This window comes from Lolium rigidum, chromosome 4, assembly GCF_022539505.1.
Source record: "Lolium rigidum isolate FL_2022 chromosome 4, APGP_CSIRO_Lrig_0.1, whole genome shotgun sequence".
NCBI lineage: Eukaryota > Viridiplantae > Streptophyta > Magnoliopsida > Poales > Poaceae > Lolium > Lolium rigidum.
Window position 1 is genome coordinate 4,848,914 of NC_061511.1, and position 27,799 is coordinate 4,876,712.

At 41.3% G+C, this 27,799-nt stretch overlaps 1 protein-coding gene across 1 annotated transcript; it reads right to left on the reverse strand.

The window, feature by feature from the left end:
* Positions 1-12,000: 12,000 nt before the first annotated feature.
* On the reverse strand, positions 12,001-15,109 carry LOC124705359. The gene is made up of 2 exons (XM_047237093.1): positions 14,694-15,109; positions 12,001-12,350 (listed from the first exon to the last, which is right to left on the reverse strand). The coding sequence occupies exons 1-2, from the start codon at positions 14,987-14,989 to the stop codon at positions 12,131-12,133; spliced, it is 516 nt and encodes a 171-aa protein (XP_047093049.1). The 5' UTR covers positions 14,990-15,109; the 3' UTR covers positions 12,001-12,130.
* Positions 15,110-27,799: the final 12,690 nt, after the last annotated feature.

Consider the following 27,799-nt stretch of genomic DNA (forward strand, 5'->3'; position numbering starts at 1 on the left):
TAAGAGTACAAACTTGGCCGAGCCTCTACTAATAACGGAGAGCATGCAAGATCATAAACAACACATAAACAATAGATTGATAATCACCATAACATAGTATTCTCTATCCATCGGATCCCGACAAACACAACATATAGAATTACATATAGATGATCTTGATCATGTTAGGCAGCTCACAAGATCCAACAATGAAGCACAACAAGGAGAAGACGACCATCTAGCTACTGCTATGGACCCATGGTCCGAGGGTGAACTACTCACTCATCACTCCGGAGGCGATCATGGCGATGAAGAGTCCTCCGGGAGATGAATCCCCTCTCCGGCAGGGTGCCGAAGGCGATCTCCTGAATCCCCCGAGATGGGATTCGCGGCGGCGGCGTCTCTGGAAGGTTTTCCGTATCGTGGCTCTCGGCATCGGGGTTTTCGCGACGGAGGCTTTAAGTAGGCGGAAGGGTAGGTCGGGGGCTGACGAGGGGCCCACACCATAGGCGGCGCGGGCCCCCTCCGGCCGCGCGGCCCTATGGTGGCGGCGCCTCGTCGCCCACTTCGTTATCTCTTCGGTCTTCCGGAAGCTCCGTGCAAAAATAGGACCCCGGGCGAAGATTTCGTCCAATTCCGAGAATATTTCCTTACTAGGATTTCTGAAACCAAAAACAGCGAGAAACAAGAATCGGCTCTTCAGCATCTTGTTAATAGGTTAGTTCTAGAAAATGCGCAAATATGACATAAAGTGTGCATAAAACATGTAGGTATCATCAATAAAGTAGCATGGAACATAAGAAATTATCGATACGTTGGAGACGTATCAGCATCCCCAAGCTTAGTTTCGCTCGTCCCGAGCAGGTAAAACGATAACAAAGATAATTTCTGAAGTGACATGCCATCATAATCTTGATCATACTATTTGTAAACATATGTAATGAATGCAGCGATCAAAACAAAGGTAATGACATGAGTAAACAAGTGAATCATAAAGCAAAGACTTTTCATGAATAGTACTTCAAGACAAGCATCAATAAGTCTTGCATAAGAGTTAACTCATAAAGCAATAAATCAAAGTAAAGGTATTGAAGCAACACAAAGGAAGATTAAGTTTCAGCGGTTGCTTTCAACTTATAACAAGTATATCTCATGGATATTGTCAACATAAAGTAATATAACAAGTGCAATATGCAAGTATGTAGGAATCAATGCACAGTTCACACAAGTGTTTGCTTCTTAAGTGGAGGGAGATAGGTAAACTGACTCAACAATAAAAGTAAAAGAATGGTCCTTCAAAGAGGAAAGCATCGATTGCTGTATTTGTGCTAGAGCTTTTATTTTGAAAACATGAAACAATTTTGTCAACGGTAGTAATAAAGCATATGAGTTATGTAAATTATTTCTTACAAGTTGCAAGCCTCATGCATAGTATACTAATAGTGCCCGCACCTCGTCCTACTTAGCTTGGACTACCGGATCTTTGCATGCCATGTTTCAACCAAGTGTCACAAAGGGGTACCTCCATGCCGCCTGTACAAAGGTCTAAGGAGAATGCTCGCATTTTGGATTTCTCGCTTTTGATTATTCTCGACTTAGACATCCATACCGGGACAACATGGACAACAGATAATGGACTCCTCTTAAATGCATAAGCATGTAGCAACAATTATTATTCTCATATGAGATTGAGGATATATGTCCAAAACTGAAACTTCAACCATGATTCATGGCTTTAGTTAGCGGCCCAATGTTCTTCTCTAACAATTTTGCATGCACCAACCACTAAGGTGATAGATCCTTCAGACAAGATGGACATGCATAGCAACTCACATGATATTCAACAATAGTTGATGGCGTTCCCCAGAAGCATGGTTATCGCACAACAAGCAACTTAATAAAAGATAAAGTGCATAAGTACATATTCAATGCTACGATAGTTTTTAAGGCTATTTTGTCCCATGAGCTATATATTGCAAAGTTGAATGATGGAATTTTAAAGGTAGCACTCAAGCAATTTACTTTGGAATGGCGGAGAAATACCATGTAGTAGGTAGGTATGGTGGACACAAATGGCATAGTGGTTGGCTCAAGGATTTTGGATGCATGAGAAGTATTCCCTCTCGATACAAGGTTTAGGCTAGCAAGGTTGTTTGAAGCAAACTCAAGGATGAACCGGTGCAGCAAAACTCACATAAAAGACATATTGTAAACATTATAAGACTCTACACCATCTTCCTTGTTGTTCAAAACTCAATACTAGATATTATCTAGACCTTAGAGAGACCAAATATGCAAATCAAATTTTAGCAAGCTCTATGTATTTCTTCATTAATGGGTGCAAAGCATATGATGCAAGAGCTTAAACATGAGCACAACAATTGCCAAGTATCACATTATCCAAGACATTTTAGAATTACTACATGTAGCATTTTCCAATTCCAACCATATAACAATTTAACGAAGAAGAAACTTCGCCTTGAACATTATGAGTAAAGCCTAAGGACATATTTGTCCATATGCAACAGCGGAGCGTGTCTCTCTCCCACAAAGTGAATGCTAGGATCCATTTTATTCAAACAAAAACAAAAACAAAAACAAACCGACGCTCCAAGTAAAGAACACAAGATGTGATTGAATAAAAATATAGTTTCGTGGGAGGAACTCGATGATGTTGTCGATGAAGAAGGGGATGCCTTGGGCATCCCCAAGCTTAGACGCTTGAGTCTTCTTAAAATATGCAGGGGTGAACCACGGGGGCATCCCCAAGCTTAGAGCTTTCACTCCTCTTGATCATAGTATATCATACTCCTCTCTTGACCCTTGAAAACTTCCTTCACACCAAACTTCAAGCAAACTCATTAGAGGGTTAGTGCACAATTAATAATTCACATGTTCAGAGGTGGCACAATCATTCTTTACACTTCTGGACATTGCATAAAGCTACTGGACATTAATGGATCAAAGAAATGAATCCAACATAGCAAAAGAGGCAATGCGAAATAAAAGGCAGAATCTGTCAAAAACAGAACAGTCCGTAAAGACGAATTTAAAGCTGGCACCAGACTTGCTCAAATGGAAAAACTCAAAACTAATGAAAGTTGCATACATATCTGTGGATCACGCTCGCAAATTGGCAGATTTTTTCGAATTTTCTACAGAGGCCTGTGCCCAGATTCGTGACAGACAGCAATGCTGTTTCTGCGCAGCGATCCCAAATATAACATCAACTTTAACATAGAAACTTTACTTGGCACAAAAACATGATAAGGAGAGGTTGCTACAGTAGTAAACAACTTCCAAGACTCAAATATAAAACAAAGTACTGTAGTAAAAAAACACATGGGTTATCTCCCAAGAAGTTCTTTCTTTATAACCATTAAGATGGGCTCAGCAGTTTTAATGATGCACTCGCAAGAAATAGAAGTTGAAGCAAAAGAGAGCATCAAGAGGCAAATTCAAAAAACATTTAAGTCTAACATGCTTCCTATGCATAAGAATCTTGTAAATAAACAAGTTCATGAAGAGCAAAGTAACAAGCATAGGAAAATAAAACAAGTGTAGCTTCAAAAATTTCAGCACATAGAGAGGTGTTTTAGTAACATGAAAATTTTTACAACCATATTTTCCTCTCTCATAATAACTTTCAGTAGCAACATGAGCAAACTCAACAATATAACTATCACATAAAGCATTCTTATCATGAGTCTCATGCATAAAATAATTACTACTCCCAACATAAGCATAATCAATTTTATTAGTTGTAGTGGGAGCAAATTCAACAAAGTAGCTATCATTATTATTATCATCATCAAATATAGGAGGCAAAGTATCATCAAAGTAAATTTTCTCCCCAATGCTTGGGGGACTAAAAATATCATGCTCATCAAAGCCAGCTTCCCCAAGCTTAGAATTTTCCATAGCATTAGCAACAATAGTGTTCAAAGCATTCATATTAATATGTTCCATGGGTTTTTTAATTTTCGCATCAAACCATCCATGTCTTAAATCAGGAAATAGAATAAAAAGGTCATTTTTGTCCATTATGCCTAACTAGTGAAAATAAAAACAAGTACAGGACTAGTCATGATAACAAAATAAATTAAATGCAAGTAACTATTTTTTTGTGTTTTTGATATAAGAAAGCAAACAAAATAGTAAATAAAATAAAGCAAGACAAAAACAAAGTAATGAGATTGAGAAGTGGAGACTCCCCTTGCAGCGTGTCTTGATCTCCCCGGCAACGGCGCCAGAAATTTAGCTTGATACGCGTAGATGCACACGTCCGTTGGGAACCCCAAGTGGAAGGTATGATGCGTATAGAAGCAAGTTTCCCTCGAGTATGAAACCAAGGTTTAATCGAACCAGTAGGAGCCAAGAAGCACGTTGAAGGTTGATGGTGGCGAAATGTGATGCGGCGCAACAACGAGGATTCCGGCGCCAACGTGGAATCCGCACAACAAAACCAAAGTACCTTGCCCCAACGAAACAGATGAGGTTGTCAATCTCACCGGCTTGCTGTAACAAAGGATTAAACGTATCGAGTGGAAGATGATTGTTTGCAAGAAAACGAGTAAAACACAATTGCAGTAGATTGTATGCTATGTAAAGAATAGGACCGGGGTCCACAGTTCACTAGAGGTGTCTCTCCCATAAGATAAAAGCATGCTTGGGTGAACAAATTACGGTCGGGCAATTGACAAATAGAGAAGGGCATAACAATGCATATACATGATATGATAAATATAGTGAGATTTAATCCGGTCATTACGACAAAGTACATAGACCGCCATCCAACTGCATCTATGCCTAAAAAGTCCACCTTCAGGTTATCATCCGAACCCCATTCAGTATTAAGTTGCAAAGCAACAGACAATTGCATTAAGTATGGTGCGTAATGTAATCGACAACTACATCCTTAGACATAGAATCAATGTTTTATCCCTAGTGGCAACAAGACATCACAACCTTAGAACTTTCTCGTCATCGTCCCGGTGTCAATGAAGGCATGAACCCACTATCGAGCATAAATACTCCCTCTTGGAGTTAAGAGTACAAACTTGGCCGAGCCTCTACTAATAACGGAGAGCATGCAAGATCATAAACAACACATAAACAATAGATTGATAATCACCATAACATAGTATTCTCTATCCATCGGATCCCGACAAACACAACATATAGAATTACATATAGATGATCTTGATCATGTTAGGCAGCTCACAAGATCCAACAATGAAGCACAACAAGGAGAAGACGACCATCTAGCTACCGCTATGGACCCATGGTCCAGGGGTGAACTACTCACTCATCACTCCGGAGGCGATCATGGCGATGAAGAGTCCTCCGGGAGATGAATCCCCTCTCCGGCGGGGTGCCGGAGGCGATCTCCTGAATCCCCGAGATGGGATTCGCGGCGGCGGCGTCTCCGGAAGGTTTTCCGTATCGTGGCTCTCGGTATCGGGGTTTTCGCGACGGAGGCTTTAAGTAGGCGGAAGGGTAGGTCGGGGGGCCGACGAGGGGCCCACACCATAGGGTGGCGCGGGCCCCCTCGGCCGCGCGGCCCTATGGTGGCGGCGCCTCGTCGCCCCACTTCGTTATCTCTTCGGTCTTCCGGAAGCTCCGTGCAAAAATAGGACCCCGGGCGAAGATTTCGTCCAATTCCGAGAATATTTCCTTACTAGGATTTCTGAAACCAAAAACAGCGAGAACAAAGAATCGGCTCTTCGGCATCTTGTTAATAGGTTAGTTCCAGAAAATGCGCAAATATGACATAAAGTGTGCATAAAACATGTAGGTATTATCAATAAAGTAGCATGGAACATAAGAAATTATCGATACGTTGGAGACGTATCACGGGCCCCATGTGTCAGCAGCTTACTCAATGTTTCCAAGGCGGCAGTGGATCAAAAGAAAAAGGAAATAGCCAAAATCAGAGGGTGAAAAATAAATCCAACAAAGGAGAGGTTTATTCTCCATGGAGGCTGACATCTGGGACCCACGAGCCAGCAGCGTCCTCTACGTTTAGAAGGCGACTGGGGATCGAAAGAAAAAATGCAAATAGCCAGAAATTAGGGGTACAAAATAACTCCAAGAAAGGAATTGTTTATTGTTCATAGAGGCTGACATGTGGGACCCATGAGCCAGCAAAGTCTTCAACGTTTCAAAGGCGGCAGGGGATCAAAAGAAAAAGGAAGTAGCCGGAAATTAGGGGTAAAAAATAACTCCAAGAAAGGAAACTTTTATTGTTCATAGAGGATGACATGCGGGACCCATGCTCCAGCAGGCTTCCTCAACGTTTCAAAGGCGGTATGAGATCGAAAGAAAAAGGCAAGTGACCAAATATCAGGACCCGAAAATAATCGAAGAAAGAAATTTTATTGTACATAGAGGATGACATGCGGGACCCATTTAGCAGCAACGGTCTCAACGTTTCCAAGGCGGCACGGGATCAAAAGAAAAAGGAAGTAGCCAGAAATTAGGGTTCAAAAATAACTCCAAGAAAGGAAACTTTTATTGTTCGTAGAGGATGACATGCGGGACCCATGAGCCAGCAGCTTACTCAACGTTTCAAAGGCGGCATGAGATCGAAAGAAAAAGGCAAGTGACAAAATATCAGGAGACAAAGATAATCCAAGAAAAGAAAACTTTATTGTACATAGAGGATGACATGCGGGTCCCATTTAGCAGCGAGCGGTCTCAACGTTTCAAATGCGGCTTGAGATCAAAAGAAAAAGAAAGTAGCCAGAAATTAGGGGGTAAAAAAACTCCAATAAAGGAAAGTTTTATCGATGAGCCAGCAGAGTCCTCAACGTTTCAAAGGCGGCAGGGGATCAAAAGAAAAAGGAAATAGCCGAAAATCAGAGGGTGAAAAAAAAACCAAGAAAATGAACTTTTATAGTACATAGAGGATGACATGCGGGTCCCATGAGCCAACAGGTTTTACAACGTTTCAAACGTGGCATGAGATCGAAAGAAAAAGGCAAGTGACCAAATAACGGGAACCAAAAATAATTCAAGAAAAGAAACTTGATTGTACATAGAGTATGACATGCGGGTCCCATTTAGCAGCAGCGGTATCACCGTTTGAGAGGCGGCGGGGATCGAAAGAAAAAGGCAAGTGACCAAATATGAGGTGCCAAAAAAATCGAAGAAAAGAAAGTTTTATTGTACATAGAGGATGACATGCGGGTCCCATGAGCCAGCAGGTTTTTCAACGTTTCAAACGTGGCATGAGATCGAAAGAGAAAGGCAAGTGACCAAATATCAGGAGCCAAAAATAATTCAAGAAAAGAAACTTGATTGTACATAGAGGATGGCATGCGGGTCCCATTTAGCAGCAGCGGTATCACCGTTTGAGAGGCTGCACGGGATCGAAAGAAAAAGGCAAGTGACCAAATATCAGGAGCCAAAAATAATCTAAGAAAAGAAATTTTACTGTACATAGAGGATGACATGCGGGTCCCATTTTGCAGCAGCGGTCTCAACGTTTCCAAGGCGGAACAGGACCAAAAGAAAAATGAAGTAGCCAGAAATCAGGGGGTGAAAAAAATCCAAAAAAAAGAACGATTTCAATTGGGCTGCATGTGGACATCTGGGCATTCGAACTATCCCGTCGGGCCTTTTGACTCGTACAATTTCAGCCCACTCCAAAACAGGATAGTTCGGATTTTTCTAAAAAAAACAGGAAAGTCCTATGCTTCGCAAAAACAAAAAACAAGGAGATTCAGCATATAAATTTGTTTATGTAAATAATAAAGATTTAATTTATCCGTTGAAATAGCTCAGAGCGCAATACACTGTTTATTGTCTGCAAAATAATCAAGATATCACATGTTTCTTGTACGGGGAGGTCGACATCGGGGACCCATGAGCCAACGAGCGTCGTTTTAAAGGCGGCAGGGGATGGAAAGAAAAAATAAACCAAAAATCTGTTGGTAAAAAATCCAAGAAAAGAAACATTTTCGTTCTGAGAGGATGACATGCGGGACCCATGAGGCAGCAGCGTCCTCAGCATTTATTGTTCATAGAGGCTGACATGTGGGACCCGTGAGCCGACAGCCGTCCTCAACGTTTTAAAGGCGGCAGGATATCGAAAGAAAAAATAAGCCAAAAATCATTTGGTAAACAATATCCAAGAAAAGAAACATTTACCGTTCTGAGAGGATGACATGCGGGACCCATGAGGCAGCAGCATCCTCAACGATTCCAAGGCGGCAGGGATCGAAGAAAAAAAGGAAATATCCGAGAAATTAATTAGGGGTTCAAAAAAATCCATCAAAGGAAACTTTTATTGTTCATAGAGGATGACTTGTGGGACCGACCCGCCAACGAGCGTCCTCATCGTTTCAAAGGGGCAGGAGATCCAAAGAAAAAGGCAAATAGCCGTAAATTAGGGGTCAAAAATAACTCCAAGAAAGGAAACTTTTATTGTTCGTAGAGGATGACATGCGGGACCCATGAGCCAGCAGCTTACTCAACGTTTCAAAGGCGGCATGAGATCGAAAGAAAAAGGCAAGTGACAAAATATCAGGAGCAAAAGATAATCCAAGAAAAGAAAATTTATTGTACATAGAGGATGACATGTGGGTCCCATTTTGCAGCAGCGGTCTCAATGTTTGTAATGCGGCTTGAGATCAAAAGAAAAAGAAAGTAGCTAGTAATTATGGGGTGAAAAAAAATCCAAGAAAAAAAGTTGATGGACATAGAGGATGACATGCGGGTCCCTTGAGCCAACAGCTTACTCAACGTTTCAAAGGGGCGAGGGATCAAAAGAAAAAGGCAAGCCAAAAATCAGAGGGTGAAAAAAAATCCAACAAAGGAAACTTTTATAGCACATAGAGGATGACATGCGGGTCCCATGAGCCAGCAGGTTCCTCAACGTTTCAAACGTGGCATGAGATCGAAAGAAAAAGGCAAGTGCCCAAATATGAGGTGCCAAAAAAAACTCCAAGAAAAGAAAGTTGATTGCTCATAGAGGATGACATGCGGGTCCCATGAGCCAGCAGGTTCCTCAACGTTTCAAACGTGGCATGAGATCGAAAGAAAAAGGCAAGTGACCAAATATGAGGAGCCAAAAATAATTCAAGAAAAGAAAGTTTTATAGTACATAGAGGATGACATGCGGGTCCCATTTAGCAGCAGCGGTATCACCGTTTGAGAGGCGGCGGGGGATGAAAAGAAAAAAGAAATTGCCAAAAATCAGAGGGTGAAAAAAAACCAAGAAAATGAACTTTTATAGTACATAGAGGATGACATGCGGGTCCCATGAGCCTGCAGGTTCCTCAACGTCTCAAACGTGGCATGAGATCAAAAGAAAAAGGCAAGTGAAAAAATATCAGGAGCCAAAAATAATTCAAGAAAAGAAAGTTTTATAGTACATAGAGGATGACATGCGGGTCCCATTTAGCAAGCAGCGGTATCACCGTTTGAGAGGCGGCAGGGGATCGAAAGAAAAAGGCAAGTGAAAAAAATATGAGGAGCCAAAAATAATTCAAGAAAAGAAAGTTTTATAGTACATAGAGGATGACATGCGGGTCCCATTTAGCAGACAGCGGTATCACCGTTTGAGAGGCGGCGGGGATCGAAAGAAAAAGGTAAGTGACCAAATATGAGGTGCCAAAAATAATTCAAGAAAAGAAAGTTTTATAGTACATAGAGGATGACATGCGGGTCCCAGTTAGCGCAGCGGTATCACCGTTTGAGAGGCGGCGGGGATCGAAAGAAAAAGGCAAGTGACCAAATTTGAGGTGCCAAAAAAAACTCCAAGAAAAGAAAGTTGATTGCACATAGAGGATGACATGCGGGTCCCATTTAGCGACAGACGGTCTCAACGTTTCCAAGGCGGCAGGGATCAAAAGAAAAAGGAAGTAGCCGGAAATCGGGGGGTCAAAAAAATCCAAGAATAGAAAGAATTTTGGTTCATAGAGGATGACATGCGGGACCCATGATCCTGCATCGTAAACGGCTCGATCGGAGAACATTGAACGAGATGGCGCGATCTAGATAAAAAACAATGCCAGAGAGGCTGCCATCTAGGCCCTACATCCCTCGGCGGTGCGGATTTGCGTTGACTCGGCCGGCGAACCCGAGATTTCGAGATGCACCACGTCCCGGGCCACCATACGCGATGTTTTGGCCGCTTTCGTCGGGCTAGGTGGCCTCAAAAACGAGAAAAAAAAGTTTTGACATGCACCACGGAGGGACCAAAAATCGTCGGCCATGGTACACCAGCAACCACGGCGCGACTTCAACTTCGTCGGCCATGGCAACTTTTCTTGTAGTGTAACGCTGTTTTCAGCAGGATTGCTCTGGTGTCTCGTTTTTGTGCAAAAACTCAACTTTCAGGAAAATCCCCGGAAATAATCGCAATGGGCCTATTTTCACCGTGAAGATACGAGGCCAAAAGGGCAAGCCAGGGGGCCCATGGCCCCCACACCACAGGCCGGCGCGGCCTGGAGGGGGGGCGCGCCGCCCTATGGTGAGGGCGCCTCGGCGGCCCCCCGACGCTCTCCTTCGGGCTACAAAACCCCTTCGACCTAAAAACGCCAGGGGGGTCGACCATATTTCTAGAAGACGTCCAGAACTCCGCCGCCATCGCGAAACTCCGCCTCGGGACCAGAAACTCCGTTCTGGCACTCCACCGGGACGGGGAATTTGAGGGGATCATCGTCGCCATCACCACCGACGCCTCCCCATCGACCATCCATGACTCCCCCATCCATGTGTGAGTAATTCCCCCGCTGTAGGCTGAAGGGGATGGTAGGGATTGGATGAGATTGATCATGTAATAGTCATAAGATTGTTAGGGCATGGTGCCTAGTATCCGTAGTTGGTACTTTTATGATATTGTTGCAACTTGTTATGCTTAATGCTTGTCGGTAGGGCCTGAGTGTCATGATCTCAGATCTGAACATGTTATTGATTCATGAAGATACTCATTGTTTTATGATCTTACCTACAAGTTGTATACACATATTGCTGTCCGGAACCTGAGGCCCCAAAGTGACAGAAATTGGGACAACCGGAGGGAAAGGCGGTGATGTGAGGATCACATGTGTTCACGGAGTGTTAATGCTTTGATTCGGTACTCTATTAAAAGGAGTACCTTAATTTCAAGTAGTTTCCCTAGAGGCCCAGCTGCCACCGGCTGGTAGGACAAAAGATGTTGTGCAAGTTTCTCATTGCGAGCACGTACGACTATATACGGAACACATGCCTATGGATTGTTTAGTACTTGGATACCGTTTTATTATTATCTGCAAATGCCCTACCTTGATTGTTATATGAATTCTCTCATCCATGCAACGCCCGTTCATCCATCCCTGTGCCTACAGTATTTTAATCCTGCTGTTTACTATAATCACTACTGTTGTCTTTGTTACACTGCTGCTGTTATTTCACTACTCTTACTTCTATAAAATTGTTGCTACTGATAAACTCTTGCGAGCAAGTCTGTTTTCAGGTGCAGCTGAATTGACAACTCCGCTGTTAAGGCTTACAAATATTCTTTGGCTCCCCTTGTGTCGAATCAATAAATTGGGTTTTACTTCCCTCGAAGACTGTTGCGATCCCCTATACTTGTGGGTCATCAATGCAATCTTCCCAGCGTGGTGGTGACGGCTTGTGCAACTTTTGTGGTCACTTGCGTTGAACATTGCCCGTGATTTGGGTCACTTTGATTGCAACTATTGGATTCAAAAACCTATTGACTGGTGCTATCTGGGTTGCTTGATGCAATCTTCCCCGGCATGGTGGTGATGGCTTCTGCAACTTTTTGCCCGTGATTTGGGTCACTTTGATTACAACTATTGGATGCAAAAGTCTATTGACCATTCCATCTATTTATCTAGTGCGTGTATGTTGTCATATTTGTTGAAATGCTGAAAAAACCTCTTTTAAGGTTTGGCGCAATTCCGGCCGGAACAGATCCTGGGAAAGGAAACCGTAAAACCGAAGTTCCACTAGAGCCGATGTGCCACCATAAAACACGTTTTAAAGGCTCAATATATACGGGCTCTGTTAGAGTTGATCTTGCTCCACCCAGTGAGCCCTTTTGACTCAAATTCCATATAACGAGTGTGATCACGTAGCAAGATACTCGTTGGGGGACGTGATTCAGTTTCATAGATCAAATGATTTCTGGCGTATCTCAAACCATACGATTATGGAAGAACCACGACAAGATTAGCACAATGATCAAGCACGCGATCAAGAGGTTGCAGAATGTCTTTGTTCTGCAGAAACCGCTGCCCTTAGACGATCCTCCGCTGTCCACACCCGCCGCCCCATGCCACTGCCGAATGAACTCCTTGCCCCCGCCGCCCCATCCAGTGATGTTCACCGCGGTCTCTCCGCAGATCTCGCAGCGCCTGCAGTTGCCAGCAATAGTAACACTTTCTCAGGCATATCTTTCAACGAGTAAAATTTAGAATTGGGGTCAACGGATGCTCAGAACCTCTTAATTAACACGAAGCTAAACATGAACGCACATATTAGCATCTCTATTACTCCCTCCGTTCCAGGAAGATTGTCTAAGAATTGTTAAAGTTTGGATGTATCTAGACACTAAATAGCATCTAGATACATCTAAATTTTAATAAATCTTAGACAATCTTCATGAGGCGGAGGGAGTAGAATGCATACAGTTTGATCTAGTGAAAGACACTAAAAATAGCTCGCTTTTCCACTACAGGTTTGTTACAACTTACAGTTGAGAACAAACCAACAATTATGCTCTACTGTTCAAAAATATACGGTAGTGAACTTTGCAGTTTTCCGGCCGTAATTTTGACCATTCTTTTATGAACGCATAAATGAGAAAGTACATATTTTTTTTTTTTGAACAAAGAAAGTACATATCATGGAATGGTTTTTACAGTTCTCGCATAGTCAACCTATTATTTACTATGAAGTACACCTGTTAAAAATTGAGAAATTTGAGTGTCTATATTGGGGTAGAGGTAGTACCAATTATGTAAGTACATAACATAATCACACCACTTGATAATAACACTAGTCATTCACATGTCTTAAGTAACACTAATACTAAAAAGTTGCACAAATGTTGACTGAATTAGCAAAATCATGTTCTTGGCGCTGCAAACTGATTATGATTACCATGTTTGGTTGAACAACTTTTGCATGTTACAGTTGAACACAATACTAAGTTCGAAACAGCCTGCGTGCTTGGACATGTTACGATCTGCAGAACCCGAAATAGTGTGTGTGCCCTAATTTGATTTTGGGTAACTCAAAAATCTCATAATAAGTTATGGAAAGAAATTCGCCGAAACATATGATGGTTATATTTCTTTTACTACCTCTGTCTATTTTTAGTTGTCTAAAGTTTGTCTAAATTCAAATGTATCTAGACACTCTTTAGTGCATAGATACATCCGAATTTAGACGAACCTCTTGACAACTATTAATGGACGGAGGGAGTATGAAAATCTGTCCGTTCGCTTGTATCACACACATCCACAAATTTTCATAATTTTTGGAAATTTTTAGTTATCCTTAGGACGAGATATGAGCACAACCTCTGGAAGAAGAAAATGTGAGAGGAATACAAAGGGGAATACCAACGACTCGACAAACGCAAGTGCTAAGACTAGTCATAGTGGGGAGTAACATAGAGTAGTAACATGCACATGTTACTACTCTATGTTACTACCTTTATAGTGGTTAGTAACATCAAAGTAGTATCATATATGTCTTTATTAATTAGTTTATAGACTCATTGTATCTTGAAAAGTGTGATGTTACATTAACTAGCTATGTTACTCCATCCTCCTCTCTCCTCATTAACTCACTGCCACGTAAGCAAATTTGCTGAGGTAGGCACTTAGTTACTAGTGAAGTTACTCCCACTATGAGTAGTCTAAGTCCAGCCCCCTGGCTGTGGCAGTTGGACTGTTGGAGATGTCACTGTGATTAAGGAATGGAGTTCTTAGCCAAGAGAGTGGAAGAAATCTACATTTTGCATTATACATACGGGCCACCTAGCAAGTGGTTGCAATAATAGAGGGGCATATGGTTTCCTGATGTGCATACGTAGTTCAGCTCGTATAAGAAAACCCATAGCGCTACCATTAGTGAACTGATTGCCCAACTTTATTCGTTTTCTTCATAATAGCGAAAGATTCCGTGCCATGATTGTCATTATTTATTCAGGTCCTTCTAATACTCCGGTCATCTTCCTTAATTAAAGGCTTTAAATTAGTCTATCTTCGGCAAGCGACCGGCACAAAAACTATTCTTCAGAGTTTGACTCATTCAGAGCATCCTGATTCATTTCTAAATTCTAATCCATCTGCTATTCCTCAATCGCCGGTGACAGTGACAAAGCTCAGGGAGGAGAGCTCGCCAAAGTGGTATGGGTCTTGAGGCTGAGCCACCGGCGATATGCAGGAGCAGCGACTGTGGTTGATCCAATGGAGGAGTTAGGGTTATGGGTCACCAGAGACCCGAGGAGAAAGAAAAGGGGCGTCAATTACTGATTTGTTAGTGCTACCAAATTACTGTGCATGAGTTAATCGAGTGCGCAAAAAAAAAAACAACTCAAACAGGAGAACCTTTTTGAACTAACTTGAGTTCAGGTACACTGTCAAAACTCATAGCAGTTTACGTGTCCAAAAGAACGAGGCAGTGGAAGCATTGGTATACGAATCACACATCTGAATATCTGTTGGGACTTGGGAGTGTATGTGTACCTGTTGCCCCTCACGGAGAACCACGCCTCGGCGCACCGGCGGTGCGCCGCCGCGATCTCGCCCCGGCAGCCGCAGCCGAGGTTCACCAGCCGCCCGCTCCCGCTCTTCGCCGGCAGGTCGCCGTCCGCGAGGTGGCAAATTCTGCAGCCGCTCCCAGTTCCACCCTGCTGCTGCTGACCAGCCGTCGTCCCGTCGACGTCGACCACAACATGCGCAACGGCGCCGTCGATCTCGACCGGCCTTTCTGGCCCTCCCCCGCTGCCACCCGCTCCGGTGTCTCCGGCGGCGATCACCATGGCTAACTTCTCATCTCGGTGGACCAATATCTATCAATGGCTTAGGAATCTTGGGTTTGGGAGGGGGGAAGAAAAGAAATGAATGATGGCAGGAGGGAGCTAGCTAGATTCTTATCGTCTCGATGCTGGGAATGGGCCGACGCAAGTTGACCTGAGACAACGAAAGATCAGGGGAGGGCGATGCAGGGCAAATATTCAAAACCGAAAAAGTAAAAAGGAGCGCCGAGGTTTGCGAACCGGCCGATTTTTTTTTCCTTCACTCAAAACACTTCTCCTCGGAACAACCTTTCGTCTCCCTTTATGCAAAAAAAAAACGTAAGAGTATCAGCTAGGTATAAGAGGTATAAGGTTTACCTTAGCTATAAGCTGGGACCGTAGCCCATCAAAATAGTTACGATGTATAGAAAGTACTTTGCTATTAGATAGAACCCACACAGTGATCTGCGACTTGGGGCTGTGGCATCGGAAAGTGGGACGACAGCACATGAGAAATTCATAGTCTGAATTTGCAGGGTGAAAACCCAAGGTGTCTCGCAATATCCTTGTTGAAGACATTGTTTTGTGAGTGCGGACTTTCTCCTGCGTGAAAACATATCATCTACGATCAGTGCAATGACAACGCTTGTGTATTGTACCCTTCCTGGAGGGGTCGCTTTTGTAGAAGATAGATTTCCAGTGTTGTCTTGGTTGTGTTTGGTTCGCTGTTACAAGAAATAGATCGCTATAGCGAGCCTTTTTTTTTGTAAGTCTTCTCTCTTTTTTGGTTGTATATCTAAAGCAATGTGTCGTTGCAGAGGCTGGATGTACTTATATCTTTGCGATATTAATATATTTATTTTATCGAGAAAAAGATAGAACCCATATGTTATTGAAAGTAACAGCCATGAAAACGTGAGAAGGATTGAGAAATAAACTTTAAATTCACACATCAGGATAGACAAAAAATTTAATCGATAAAAAAGCTTTACACCTAAATGATGACACCATCGTTAGCGTATTTGTTGCTTTTCAAGATCATGCTCCATACATAGAATCTTATCGTCAGCGTATTGAAAGATAGATAGTCCATCATTCACTAGATGTGGAACTATTTTTTCAATATGGCCATCTTTTTTGCACGCTTTATTATTATGGATACCATATAAGTATCTATCAACGTCATTATTGACTTTGATGGCAACATTGCCTTCAAAAACATTCTAGACAGCGCGCCACATCAAAAAACTTTTTATTCTGAGAGTCTATGAAAGAAAGATCATTTAATTTTATCACACACTTTTTCGAAGTCGATCTTTAATATTACCCCATATAATTTTTTCTAACTAGTTCATGGACTGTTTTGTGCATAATTACTATCCCATCCAGGATAATTCTTACTTGGATCAAAGTAGTCAGAGGGGGAAGAACAACATGCTCAAACACCGAATTTAACCTAATTGTTACGGTTTTCGTGAATATTTTGAAGTTAACATTAAGAAGACACATGGATCTGTATTGTTGGATTCTGCATGCTACATTAACCTTTGGAAATAAAATTATGTCACCAAAATTTTGTAAAATAAGTCTAGATGTCCAGCATCAAGAAAAAAGAACAATTCAAACAGGTATGACTTAATTAACTCCTAAAATTTCTGGCAGAACTCAGCTGGTAAACCATTCGATCTTGGGCCCTTGTTGTTTTAAATTTGGAAACCCATCTTTTTTTACTTCTTCATCCGTATTATGTGCAGTAAGATACGTGTTTCCCTCCTATGAAACTTGGGGTATATCATCATACAGGGACTTGTCCGTTGAGAAGTTGCCTTCTTCTTGCTCCCCAAATAGATTTCTATAATTATTTTTTATGTATGATTTGAGTTGATCATGTCCTTCGATCATACCTTCATCCTATATAGGAGAGCGAATAAGTTTCTTCCGGTGTCTGCCATTTACGAAACTATAGAAGTATCTTATATACTAATCCTCCTCCAAAATGAATTGTGCTTTTGACCATTGGTACCATTTGAGCTCCTCTTCTCGCAAAAAAGTGCAATCTACTTATTGAATTGACTTTTCAGTTAAGTTTCTTGGGTAGATATTGGACGTACTTATGCGATGGCCTCTAACTCATCAGTAATGGGTGAAAGTCGAAGTTTTTATTTTTTTCGTTGCCTAGTCGTATGCCATGTCCATCCACCAAGGTTTTACGCGTGGCTAGCATTTTATTATTCCACCTTTTGATGGGATTCTGACCTGCGACGCATTTCTCCCACACCCTTTTAACCATGTAGCAAAATCCCTCATGTTGTAACCATCCAAGTTCAAACTTGAATTGGAGTTAACACTCATTCGATGTGTCCCTATGGTTAGCGGTATGAGATCATGATCGGAAAATGGCTTGATGCGTTCTACGATACTATAGAGGTAATAGTGTAACCATTGGAAATTTAGATTCACACTTTATGTCCATAAGTAAATTGTCTAGTTGTTCGCCCATGTGAAGTGCCTCATAATAATTGAAATCTCCCTTAAATCCAAACTGTCGATGACAACGTTGAATAAGAAAGGCCGATTGTTCCGTCGAATCCTAGTAAATTAAGATAACCTCCTATGAGAATAGGATGTGGTTTGTCTTTCCTTAAGTTAACCAATTCACGAAAGAAGGCAACTTTATTCCTTTGTTTCTCCCTACATGGCTAAAAGACTCCATGTGAAATCACCGGCTTAGTTGCCAACATATAGTTTTATATGAAAATCTCCAATCAAACTAGCCAATACATCCATAGTGTATGTTGTGACGCCAAGCAATAAGCCCCCAGATCTACCATGGCGAGGACGAGAAACCCAAGTAAAGTCTAAAGCACCAGACATGCGGTTCCGAAAACTCACCGAGAAATCACGTCTATCGGTTTCCAAAATAGCCACAGAATCCAACATATGATCACACAATCAGAAATATGTAAATGTTTAGTCGAGTTACAAAGACCCCAGCTATTCAAAAACATGTCACTCATTGGGAAATAATTGGATATTTAGACACTTTCTCCTTTTCACATGGCTTTTGATTATTTTTTTGAGGAGGAAGCTTTAGATTTCCAGCTTGACAGTTTCAGATTATAAACCGAACTGACCATGTCCTCATCCAAGCCAACCTCTCATAACTCACCAACTAGCTGAGAAAGAAGCTGACCATAACCTGTGGCATCCAACTTCCCCTCTTCTATATGGGTGGTATATCCCACTTGCTCAAGATTTTTGGAGTGGCCTTTAAACGGTCAAACTCCATTTGTCTCAAACCACTAATCCACGTAACAATTTATTTTTGTTACTACCAAAATTAACACCTACACTATGCACTTTAGCAAAAATATTTGGTTTAGTAAACGAAAGAAAAGATTTGGATGATTTTTTCATACATGTCGAGTCATGGTTGCAAGCCGCCTTGCGTCGCATCGCCTTTGTTATGGTGTATGATACGTCTCCAACGTATCGATAATTTCTTATGTTCCATGCTACATTATTGATGATATCTACATGTTTTATGCACATTATATGTCGTATTTACGCATTTTCTGGAACTAACCTATTAACAAGATGCCGAAGAGCCAGTTGCTGTTTTCTGCTGTTTTTGGTTTCAGAAATCCTAGTAACGAAATATTCTCGGAATTGGACGAAATCAACGCCCATGGTCCTATTTTTGCACGAAGCTTCCAGAAGACCGAGGGGGAAAGGAAGTGGGGCCACGAGGCGCCGCCACAACAGGGCGGCGCGGCCTAGGTCTTGGCCGCGCGGCCCTGTCATGTGGGGCCCTCGTGTGGCCCCCTGACTTGCCCTTCCGCCTACTTAAAGCCTCCGTCGCGAAACCCCCAGTACCGAGAGCCACGATACGGAAAACCTTACTGAGACGCTGCCGCCGCGAATCCCATCTCGGGGGATTCAGGAGATCGCCTCCGGCACCCTGCCGGAGAGGGGATTCATCTCCCGGAGGACTCTACACCGCCATGGTCGCCTCCGGAGTGATGAGTGAGTAGTTCACCCCTGGACTATGGGTCCATAGCAGTAGCTAGATGGTCGTCTTCTCCTAATTGTGCTTCATTGTTGGATCTTGTGAGCTGCCTAACATGATCAAGATCATCTATATGTAATACTATATGTTGTGTTTGTCGGGATCCGATGGATAGAGAATACTATGTTATGGTGATTATCAATCTATTGTTTATGTGTTGTTTATGATCTTGCATGCTCTCCGTTATTAGTAGAGGCTCTGGCCAAGTTTTTGCTCTTAACTCCAAGAGGGAGTATTTATGCTCGATAGTGGGTTCATGCCTTCATTGACACCTGGGACGATGTGATGAAAGTTCTAAGGTTGTGATGTGCTGTTGCCACTAGGGATAAAACATTGATTCTATGTCTAAGGATGTAGTTGTCGATTACATTACGCACCATACTTAATGCAATTGTCTCGTTGCTTTGCAACTTAATACCGAATGGGGTTCGGATGATAACCTCGAAGGTGGACTTTTTAGGCATAGATGCAGTTGGATGGCGGTCTATGTACTTTGTCGTAATGCCCGGATTAAATCTCACTATATTTATCATATCATGTATATGCATTGTTATGCCCTTCTCTATTTGTCAATTGCCCGACTGTAATTTGTTCACCCAACATGCTTTTATCTTATGGGAGAGACACCTCTAGTGAACTGTGGACCCCGGTCCTATTCTTTACATCGCATACAATCTACTGCAATACTTGTTTTACTGTTTTGTTGCAAACAATCATCTTCCACACAATACGGTTAATCCTTTGTTACAGCAAGCTGGTGAGATTGACAACCTCACTGTTTCGTTGGGGCAAAGTACTTTGGTTGTGTTGTGCAGGTTCCACGTTGGCGCCGGAATCCCTGGTGTTGCGCCGCATCATATTTCGCCACCATCAACCTTCAACGTGCTTCTTGGCTCCTACTGGTTCGATTAAACCTTGGTTTCTTTCGGAGGGAAAACTTGCCACTGTGTGCATCATACCTTCCTCTTGGGGTTCCCAACGGACGTGTACATCTACGCGCATCAAGCACTTTTTCTGGCGCCGTTGCCGGGGAGATCAAGACACGCTGCAAGGGGAGTCTCCACTTCTCAATCTCTTTACTTTGTTTTTGTCTTGCTTTATTTTATTTACTACTTTGTTTGCTGCACCTAAACAAAACACAAAAAAATTAGTTACTAGTTTTACTTTATTTACTGTCTTGCTCTCCATATCAAAAACACAAAAAAATTAGTTACTTGTCTTTACTTTATTTGCCTAGTTTACTTTATTGCTACTAAAATGAGTAATCCTGAAGTTGAAGTTCGTTCTTTTAAGCAACAAGGTGGAGAAAGTTTTAAAGATGCTTGGTACAGAATTAGTAATGCTCATCATAGGTGCATTAAGAAACACTCCACTACTATCCTTCTTAGGAACTTTTATGTTGGTTTATCTAGTTGGAATAGGTATGTTCTTGATACTCTTTCGGGAGGTAATTTCCTAGGTACTCCCGCTTTAGAAGCTAGTTGCATCATTGAGAGTCTTGTCGGAATACCACCTCGTTAATGAAGTTAAAATTGAAATCTCTCTTGAGGATGTTATGAAAAAATTGGAAACCATAGAGAAAAATTTTCCAAGTATTGAAACTAAATTGGAAATGTTATTGGATAAAACTGATGAACTTGATAAATCCCTAGGAGGAATTGATGAAAGAATTAGTGTCCTAGGAACTTGTGTTGTTCACGATAATCAAACCAATAGGATTGATGAACTTGAAAAAGTTATGGGAACCTTGGGTTCAACCTTTTCTTCTCTCAAGTATAATGAGAAAGCTTATGTGGGTAAAGAGCAAAAATTTATGTATGCCTCTAAAGTGCCTAAACAAAAGAATTATTATAGGCCTAAAATTGCTAAAACCCCTAGCACCACCATAGAAAATTTAGATAATGGAGCACCTAAAGTACCCTCTGCAACAAGTTGTGGTTGCAAGAAAAATAATGTTGATGCTTCTACTCTTGATATTACTTGATTTGCACTTTCTGCGCCTAGCTGAAAGGCGTTAAAGAAAAGCGCTTATGGGAGACAACCCATGTTTTTACTACAGTACTTTGTTTTATATTTGAGTCTTGGAAGTTGTTTACTACTGTAGCAACCTCTCCTTATCATGTTTTTGTGCCAAGTAAAGTATCTATGTTAAAGTTGATGTTATATTTGGGATCGCTGCGCAGAAACAGCATTGCTGTCTGTCACGAATCTGGGCACAAGTCTCTGTAGAAAATTCGAAAAAATCTGCCAATTTACGAGCGTGATCCTCAGATATGTACGCAACTTTAATTAGTTTTGAGTTTTTCTATTTGAGCAAGTCTGGTGCCACTTTAAAATTCGTCTTTACGAACTGTTCTGTTTTTGACAGATTCTGCATTTTATTTCGCATTGCCTCTTTTGCTATGTTGGATGAATTTCTTTGATCCATTAATGTCCAGTAGCTTTATGCAATGTCCAGAAGTGAAAAGAATGTTTGTGTCACCTCTGAATATGTGAATTATTAATTGTGCACTAACCCTCTAATGAGTTTGCTTGAAGTTTGGTGTGAAGGAAGTTTTCAAGGGTCAAGAGAGGAGTATGATATACTATGATCAAGAGGAGTGAAAGATCTAAGCTTGGGGATGCCCCCGTGGTTCACCCCTGCATATTTTAAGAAGACTCAAACGTCTAAGCTTGGGGATGCCCAAGGCATCCCCTTCTTCATCGACAACATCATCAGGTTCCTCCCCTGAAACTATATTTTTATTCGAGTCACATCTTGTGTTCTTTACTTGGAGCGTCGGTTTGTTTTTGTTTTTGTTTTTGTTTTTGTTTGAATAAAATGGATCCTAGCATTCACTTTGTGGGAGAGAGACACGCTCCGTTGTTGCATATGGACAAATATGTCCTTAGGCTTTACTCATAATGTTCAAGGCGAAGTTTCTTCTTCGTTAAATTGTTATATGGTTGGAATTGGAAAATGCTACATGTAGTAATTCAAAAATGTCTTGGATAATGTGATACTTGGCAATTGTTGTGCTCATGTTTAAGCTCTTGCATCATATGCTTTGCACCCATTAATGAAGAAATACATAGAGCTTGCTAAAATTTGATTTGCATATTTGGTCTCTCTAAGGTCTAGATAATATCTAGTATTGAGTTTTGAACAACAAGGAAGACGGTGTAGAGTCTTATAATATTTACAATATGTCTTTTATGTGAGTTTTGCTGCACCGGTTCATCCTTGAGTTTGCTTCAAATAACCTTGCTAGCCTAAACCTTGTATCGAGAGGGAATACTTCTCATGCATCCAAAATCCTTGAGCCAACTACTATGCCATTTGTGTCCACCATACCTACCTACTACATGGTATTTCTCCGCCATTCCAAAGTAAATTGCTTGAGTGCTACCTTTAAAATTCCATCATTCGCCTTTGCAATATATAGCTCATGGGACAAAATAGCTTTAAAAACTATCGTAGTATTGAATATGTACTTATGCACTTTATCTCTTATTAAGTTGCTTGTTGTGCGATAACCATGCTTCGGGGAACGCCATCAACTATTCTTTGTTGAATATCATGTGAGTTGCTATGCATGTCCGTCTTGTCTGAAGGATCTACCACCTTAATGATTGGAGCATGCATATTATTAGAGAAGAACATTGGGCCGCTAACTAAAGCCATGAATCATGGTTGAAGTTTCAGTTTTGGACATATATCCTCAATCTCATATGAGAATAATAATTGTTGCTACATGCTTATGCATTAAAGAGGAGTCCATTATCTGTTGTCCATGTTGTCCCGGTATGGATGTCTAAGTTGAGAATAATCAAAAGCGAGAAATCCAAAATGCGAGCTTTCTCCTTAGACCTTTGTACAGGCGGCATGGAGGTACCCCTTTGTAAAACTTGGTTGAAACATGGCATTGCAAAGATCCGGTAGTCCAAGCTAAGTAGGACAAGGTGCGGGCACTATTAGTACACTATGCATGAGGCTTGCAACTTGTAAGATGTAATTTACATAACTCATATGCTTTATTACTACCGTTGACAAAATTGTTTCATGTTTTCAAAATAAAAGCTCTAGCACAAATATAGCAATCGATGCTTTCCTCTTTGAAGGACCTTTCTTTTACTTTTATTGTTGAGTCGGTTTACCTATCTCTCTCCACCTCAAGAAGCAAACACTTGTGTGAACTGTGCATTGATTCCTACATACTTGCATATTGCACTTGTTATATTACTTTATGTTGACAATATCCATGAGATATACATGTTATAAGTTGAAAGCAACCGCTGAAACTTAATCTTCCTTTGTGTTGCTTCAACACCTTTACTTTGATTTATTGCTTTGTGAGTTAACTCTTATGCAAGACTTATTTATGCTTGTCTTGAAGTACTATTCATGAAAAGTCTTTGCTTTATGATTCATTTGTTTACTCATGTCATTACCATTGTTTTGATCGCTGCATTCATTACATATGTTTACAAATAGTATGATCAAGATTATGATGGCATGTCACTTCAGAAATTATCTTTGTTATCGTTTTACCTGCTCGGGACGAGCAGAACTAAGCTTGGGGATGCTGATACGTCTCCAACGTATCGATAATTTCTTATGTTCCATGCTACATTATTGATGATATCTACATGTTTTATGCACATTATATGTCGTATTTACGCATTTTCTGGAACTAACCTATTAACAAGATGCCGAAGAGCCGATTCTTTGTTTTCTGCTGTTTTTGGTTTCAGAAATCCTAGTAACGAAATATTCTCGGAATTGGACGAAATCAACGCCCAGGGTCCTATTTTTGCACGAAGCTTCCAGAAGACCGAGGTCTTGGCCGCGCGGCCCTGTCATGTGGGGCCCTCGTGTGGCCCCCTGACTTGCCCTTCCGCCTACTTAAAGCCTCCGTCGCGAAACCCCCAGTACCGAGAGCCACGATACGGAAAACCTTACTGAGACGCCGCCGCCGCGAATCCCATCTCGGGGGATTCAGGAGATCGCCTCCGGCACCCTGCCGGAGAGGGGATTCATCTCCCGGAGGACTCTACACCGCCATGGTCGCCTCCGGAGTGATGAGTGAGTAGTTCACCCCTGGACTATGGGTCCATAGCGGTAGCTAGATGGTCGTCTTCTCCTAATTGTGCTTCATTGTTGGATCTTGTGAGCTGCCTAACATGATCAAGATCATCTATATGTAATACTATATGTTGTGTTTGTCGGGATCCGATGGATAGAGAATACTATGTTATGGTGGTTATCAATCTATTGTTTATGTGTTGTTTATGATCTTGCATGCTCTCCGTTATTAGTAGAGGCTCTGGCCAAGTTTTTGCTCTTAACTCCAAGAGGGAGTATTTATGCTCGATAGTGGGTTCATGCCTTCATTGACACCTGGGACAGTGACAGAAAGTTCTAAGTTTGTGATGTGATGTTGCCACTAGGGATAAAACATTGATTCTATGTCTAAGGATGTAGTTGTCGATTACATTACGCACCATACTTAATGCAATTGTCTGTTGCTTTGCAACTTAATACTGAATGGGGTTCGGATGATAACCTGAAGGTGGACTTTTTAGGCATAGATGCGGTTGGATGGCGGTCTATGTACTTTGTCGTAATGCCCGGATTAAATCTCACTATATTTATCATATCATGTATATGCATTGTTATGCCCTTCTCTATTTGTCAATTGCCCGACTGTAATTTGTTCACCCAACATGCTTTTATCTTATGGGAGAGACACCTCTAGTGAACTGTGGACCCCGGTCCTATTCTTTACATCGCGTACAATCTACTGCAATACTGTTCTACTGTTTTCTGCAAACAATCATCTTCCACACAATACGGTTAATCCTTTGTTACAGCAAGCCGGTGAGATTGACAACCTCACTGTTTCGTTGGGGCAAAGTACTTTGGTTGTGTTATGCAGGTTCCACGTTGGCGCCGGAATCCCTGGTGTTGCGCCGCATCACATTTCGCCACCATCAACCTTTAACGTGCTTCTTGGCTCCTACTGGTTCGATTAAACCTTGGTTTCTTTCTGAGGGAAAACTTGCCACTGTGCGCATCATACCTTCCTCTTGGGGTTCCCAACGGACGTGTACATCTACGTGCATCAGTGTACTCGTATGTCCATGTGCATCATCATGAGCAACGACATGTCGACCACTTTGACGAAAAGCTAGGAGTCGGAGTAGGAACCTCCCCTGAGTTCTTGGTGGTGAAATAGACCTCACTGCGGATGAAGATGGTGATGGTGATGTCAAGCAAGGTTGAACCACCGGTGGAACAACATCAGATGTTGCCTTCTTCTGAACAACAATATCTTGTGGCAACGCACCCACAGAAACCGGCCTCGTGCGTAGAATGTGCATCTGTGTGATGCAGAAGACGGGATGCTCCTACACCACTCGTTGCGGGACATAGATTGCTCCCGCCTGCAACCTTCCTTCATGGGAAGCACCGAAAGCATCGCAATAACGTGTAGGGTTTCCTTTTTTTCTTTTTTTTTCTTTCTCTTTATAGTTCAAATTTTAAAAATATTTATATTTGAAAAAACAAATCTAAAAAATGATCAAACATGAAAATAGTTCATATTTGAAAATGTTCACATTTTTTAAAAGTTCAAATTTTAAAATGTTCAAATTTTAAATGTTCTATTTCTAAAAAAGTTCAATGTGAAAAAATAAACTTAAAAATTTCCAGATTTCAAAAAAAATCAAAAAAAACAACCAGAAAATACAAAAAACTAGAGGGAATCGAGGTAAAACCAAAAAAAACGAAAGAAAAAAATCAAAGAAAAAACCAGAGGAAAACTAAGTGCCCTAGCTCACGGGCCCAAACCCAGAACTACCCCGCCCTATGCGGAGCGCAAGATAGCGCCCACTATGAGCAGAGAATATTATTTGCCACATGTGCTCCTATGATTCGCTCGTTGTGGGACGGATCCCCTCGTGCGCACCGTTAATTCATGGTGTGATTTCTCTCTCTTTCACTTTTTTCTTCTTTTGTTCAAATTTAAAAATGTTCAATTTTTAAAAAATAAAAAATATGTTTAAATTTGAAACCCACATTTCAAAAATTAAACTTGATTTTTTAAAAAATTGAGATTTAAGTATTGATCAAATTCGGAAAAAACCAAATATAAAAAATTAAATTTGAAAAGGTTCAAATTTGAAAATATTCAAAATTTAAAACATTTCTCAAGTTTGGTTTTTAGATTATTTTTTAAGTTTGAACCTTTTCAAATTTGAATGTTTCTATTTTTTTTTAGTATTTCCATTCTTGGATTTCTTTGGTTTTCGTCATGTTTTCTGGATTTTCCATCCTTTTTTGCACATTTTTATTTTTTCTTTTAAAAATATTAAATTTTCTCAAATTTGAAATTTTGTCAAGTTTTAATTTTTATGTATTTAAATGTTTATCAAGTTTGAAAATTTTAAATCAGTATATTTTTGAATTTGTTGGAACTTTTTTTAATCTGAATATTTTAAAAATAAGAACCTTCTGAAATCAAATAGTTTCCAATACACATTTTTTGAAACAGCAAAAATCTGAATAGTTTTTGAAATCTGAACATTTGTGAAATTTATTGGAACTCACGGAAAATGGGGAGAACCCATAAAAACTAGCATAAACCCGTAGAAACGGGAAACTGAAAAAAGTCGAATGTTCCGACTGCTAATTGCCCGGATCATTTGGGCATACGTGTGCACCGGGCGGTAAATAGGACTATAGAAGCCCTTGCCGCTAATTGGCTGGACCATTCGGGCATACGCATGCGCTGGACGATAAATAGGACTATAGGAGCCTCCAGCTGGAGGCCCGTCATGGGCCGCCACCGGCTTGGTCGCCCAGGCCGCTCCGGGCTGGGCGGCCTCTTGCAGCAGGCGGGGGGCGAGGGCTTCTTCCGTCCTAGGCTGGGCCTTGCACTGGTTGATGACGAGGCCGCATTTCGTCGTCCGCTCGGTCTGGGGTGTGTGTGGTTAGCCCTTCATCTCAAAACAATGTAAACCTTTTTTTCGAGCCCAACCACCGGAGTACGGATGTAAATAGTATGGATAGTTTTCGCTCCATATCCGTATATGTGTCGGATATGGATATTGATCAAGCGGATATGGTATTTATAATATACAATGGATGCAGATTGTCCGACATTTTTTGCGGATAATCCGATGTCGTTAAAGAGGATAATCCGATAAAATTTGTCCAAACCCAAATAACTAAACAATGGAGTTGATCTATTGGTCCAACTATGCATGTTGTGTTGGCACACCTCAAGTTGGTTTGTTGTACAAACAAGTGTGCAACTTTGGATGTAGTCCACGGTTACACGTTTTGTGCTTAATTTTTTATATAAAGGAATTATATTTTTCATTGTATGTGTATATTTTATCGAATATCTGTTTCTGATTCGAGTCCGCTCCGAATCCGCAATTCAATATAATCCGCATCTAACAATTATCCACTTCGATCCAAATCCGTTAAAAAATATGATAAAAAATATAAAAATTGCAATATCCGATTCAATTCAATCCAATCCGTTGACGCTCCTAAAAAAATATAAAAATGGGAGAAAGAGGCATCACTCGCTCGACACGTTCAACGACCAACCGGACACATAGTAGCAGCAGCATCCTTGTCCGCAACAAGACCCAACTTCAGAGACGCTGCCGCCCGAAGCCGAGCTACTATTTCCTTCCCCCTCTCCGGATTCGGGTTGATCGGAGTGAGTGCAATGCTCAAGCTTCATCCCAAAGTAAACCGCCGTATTTCC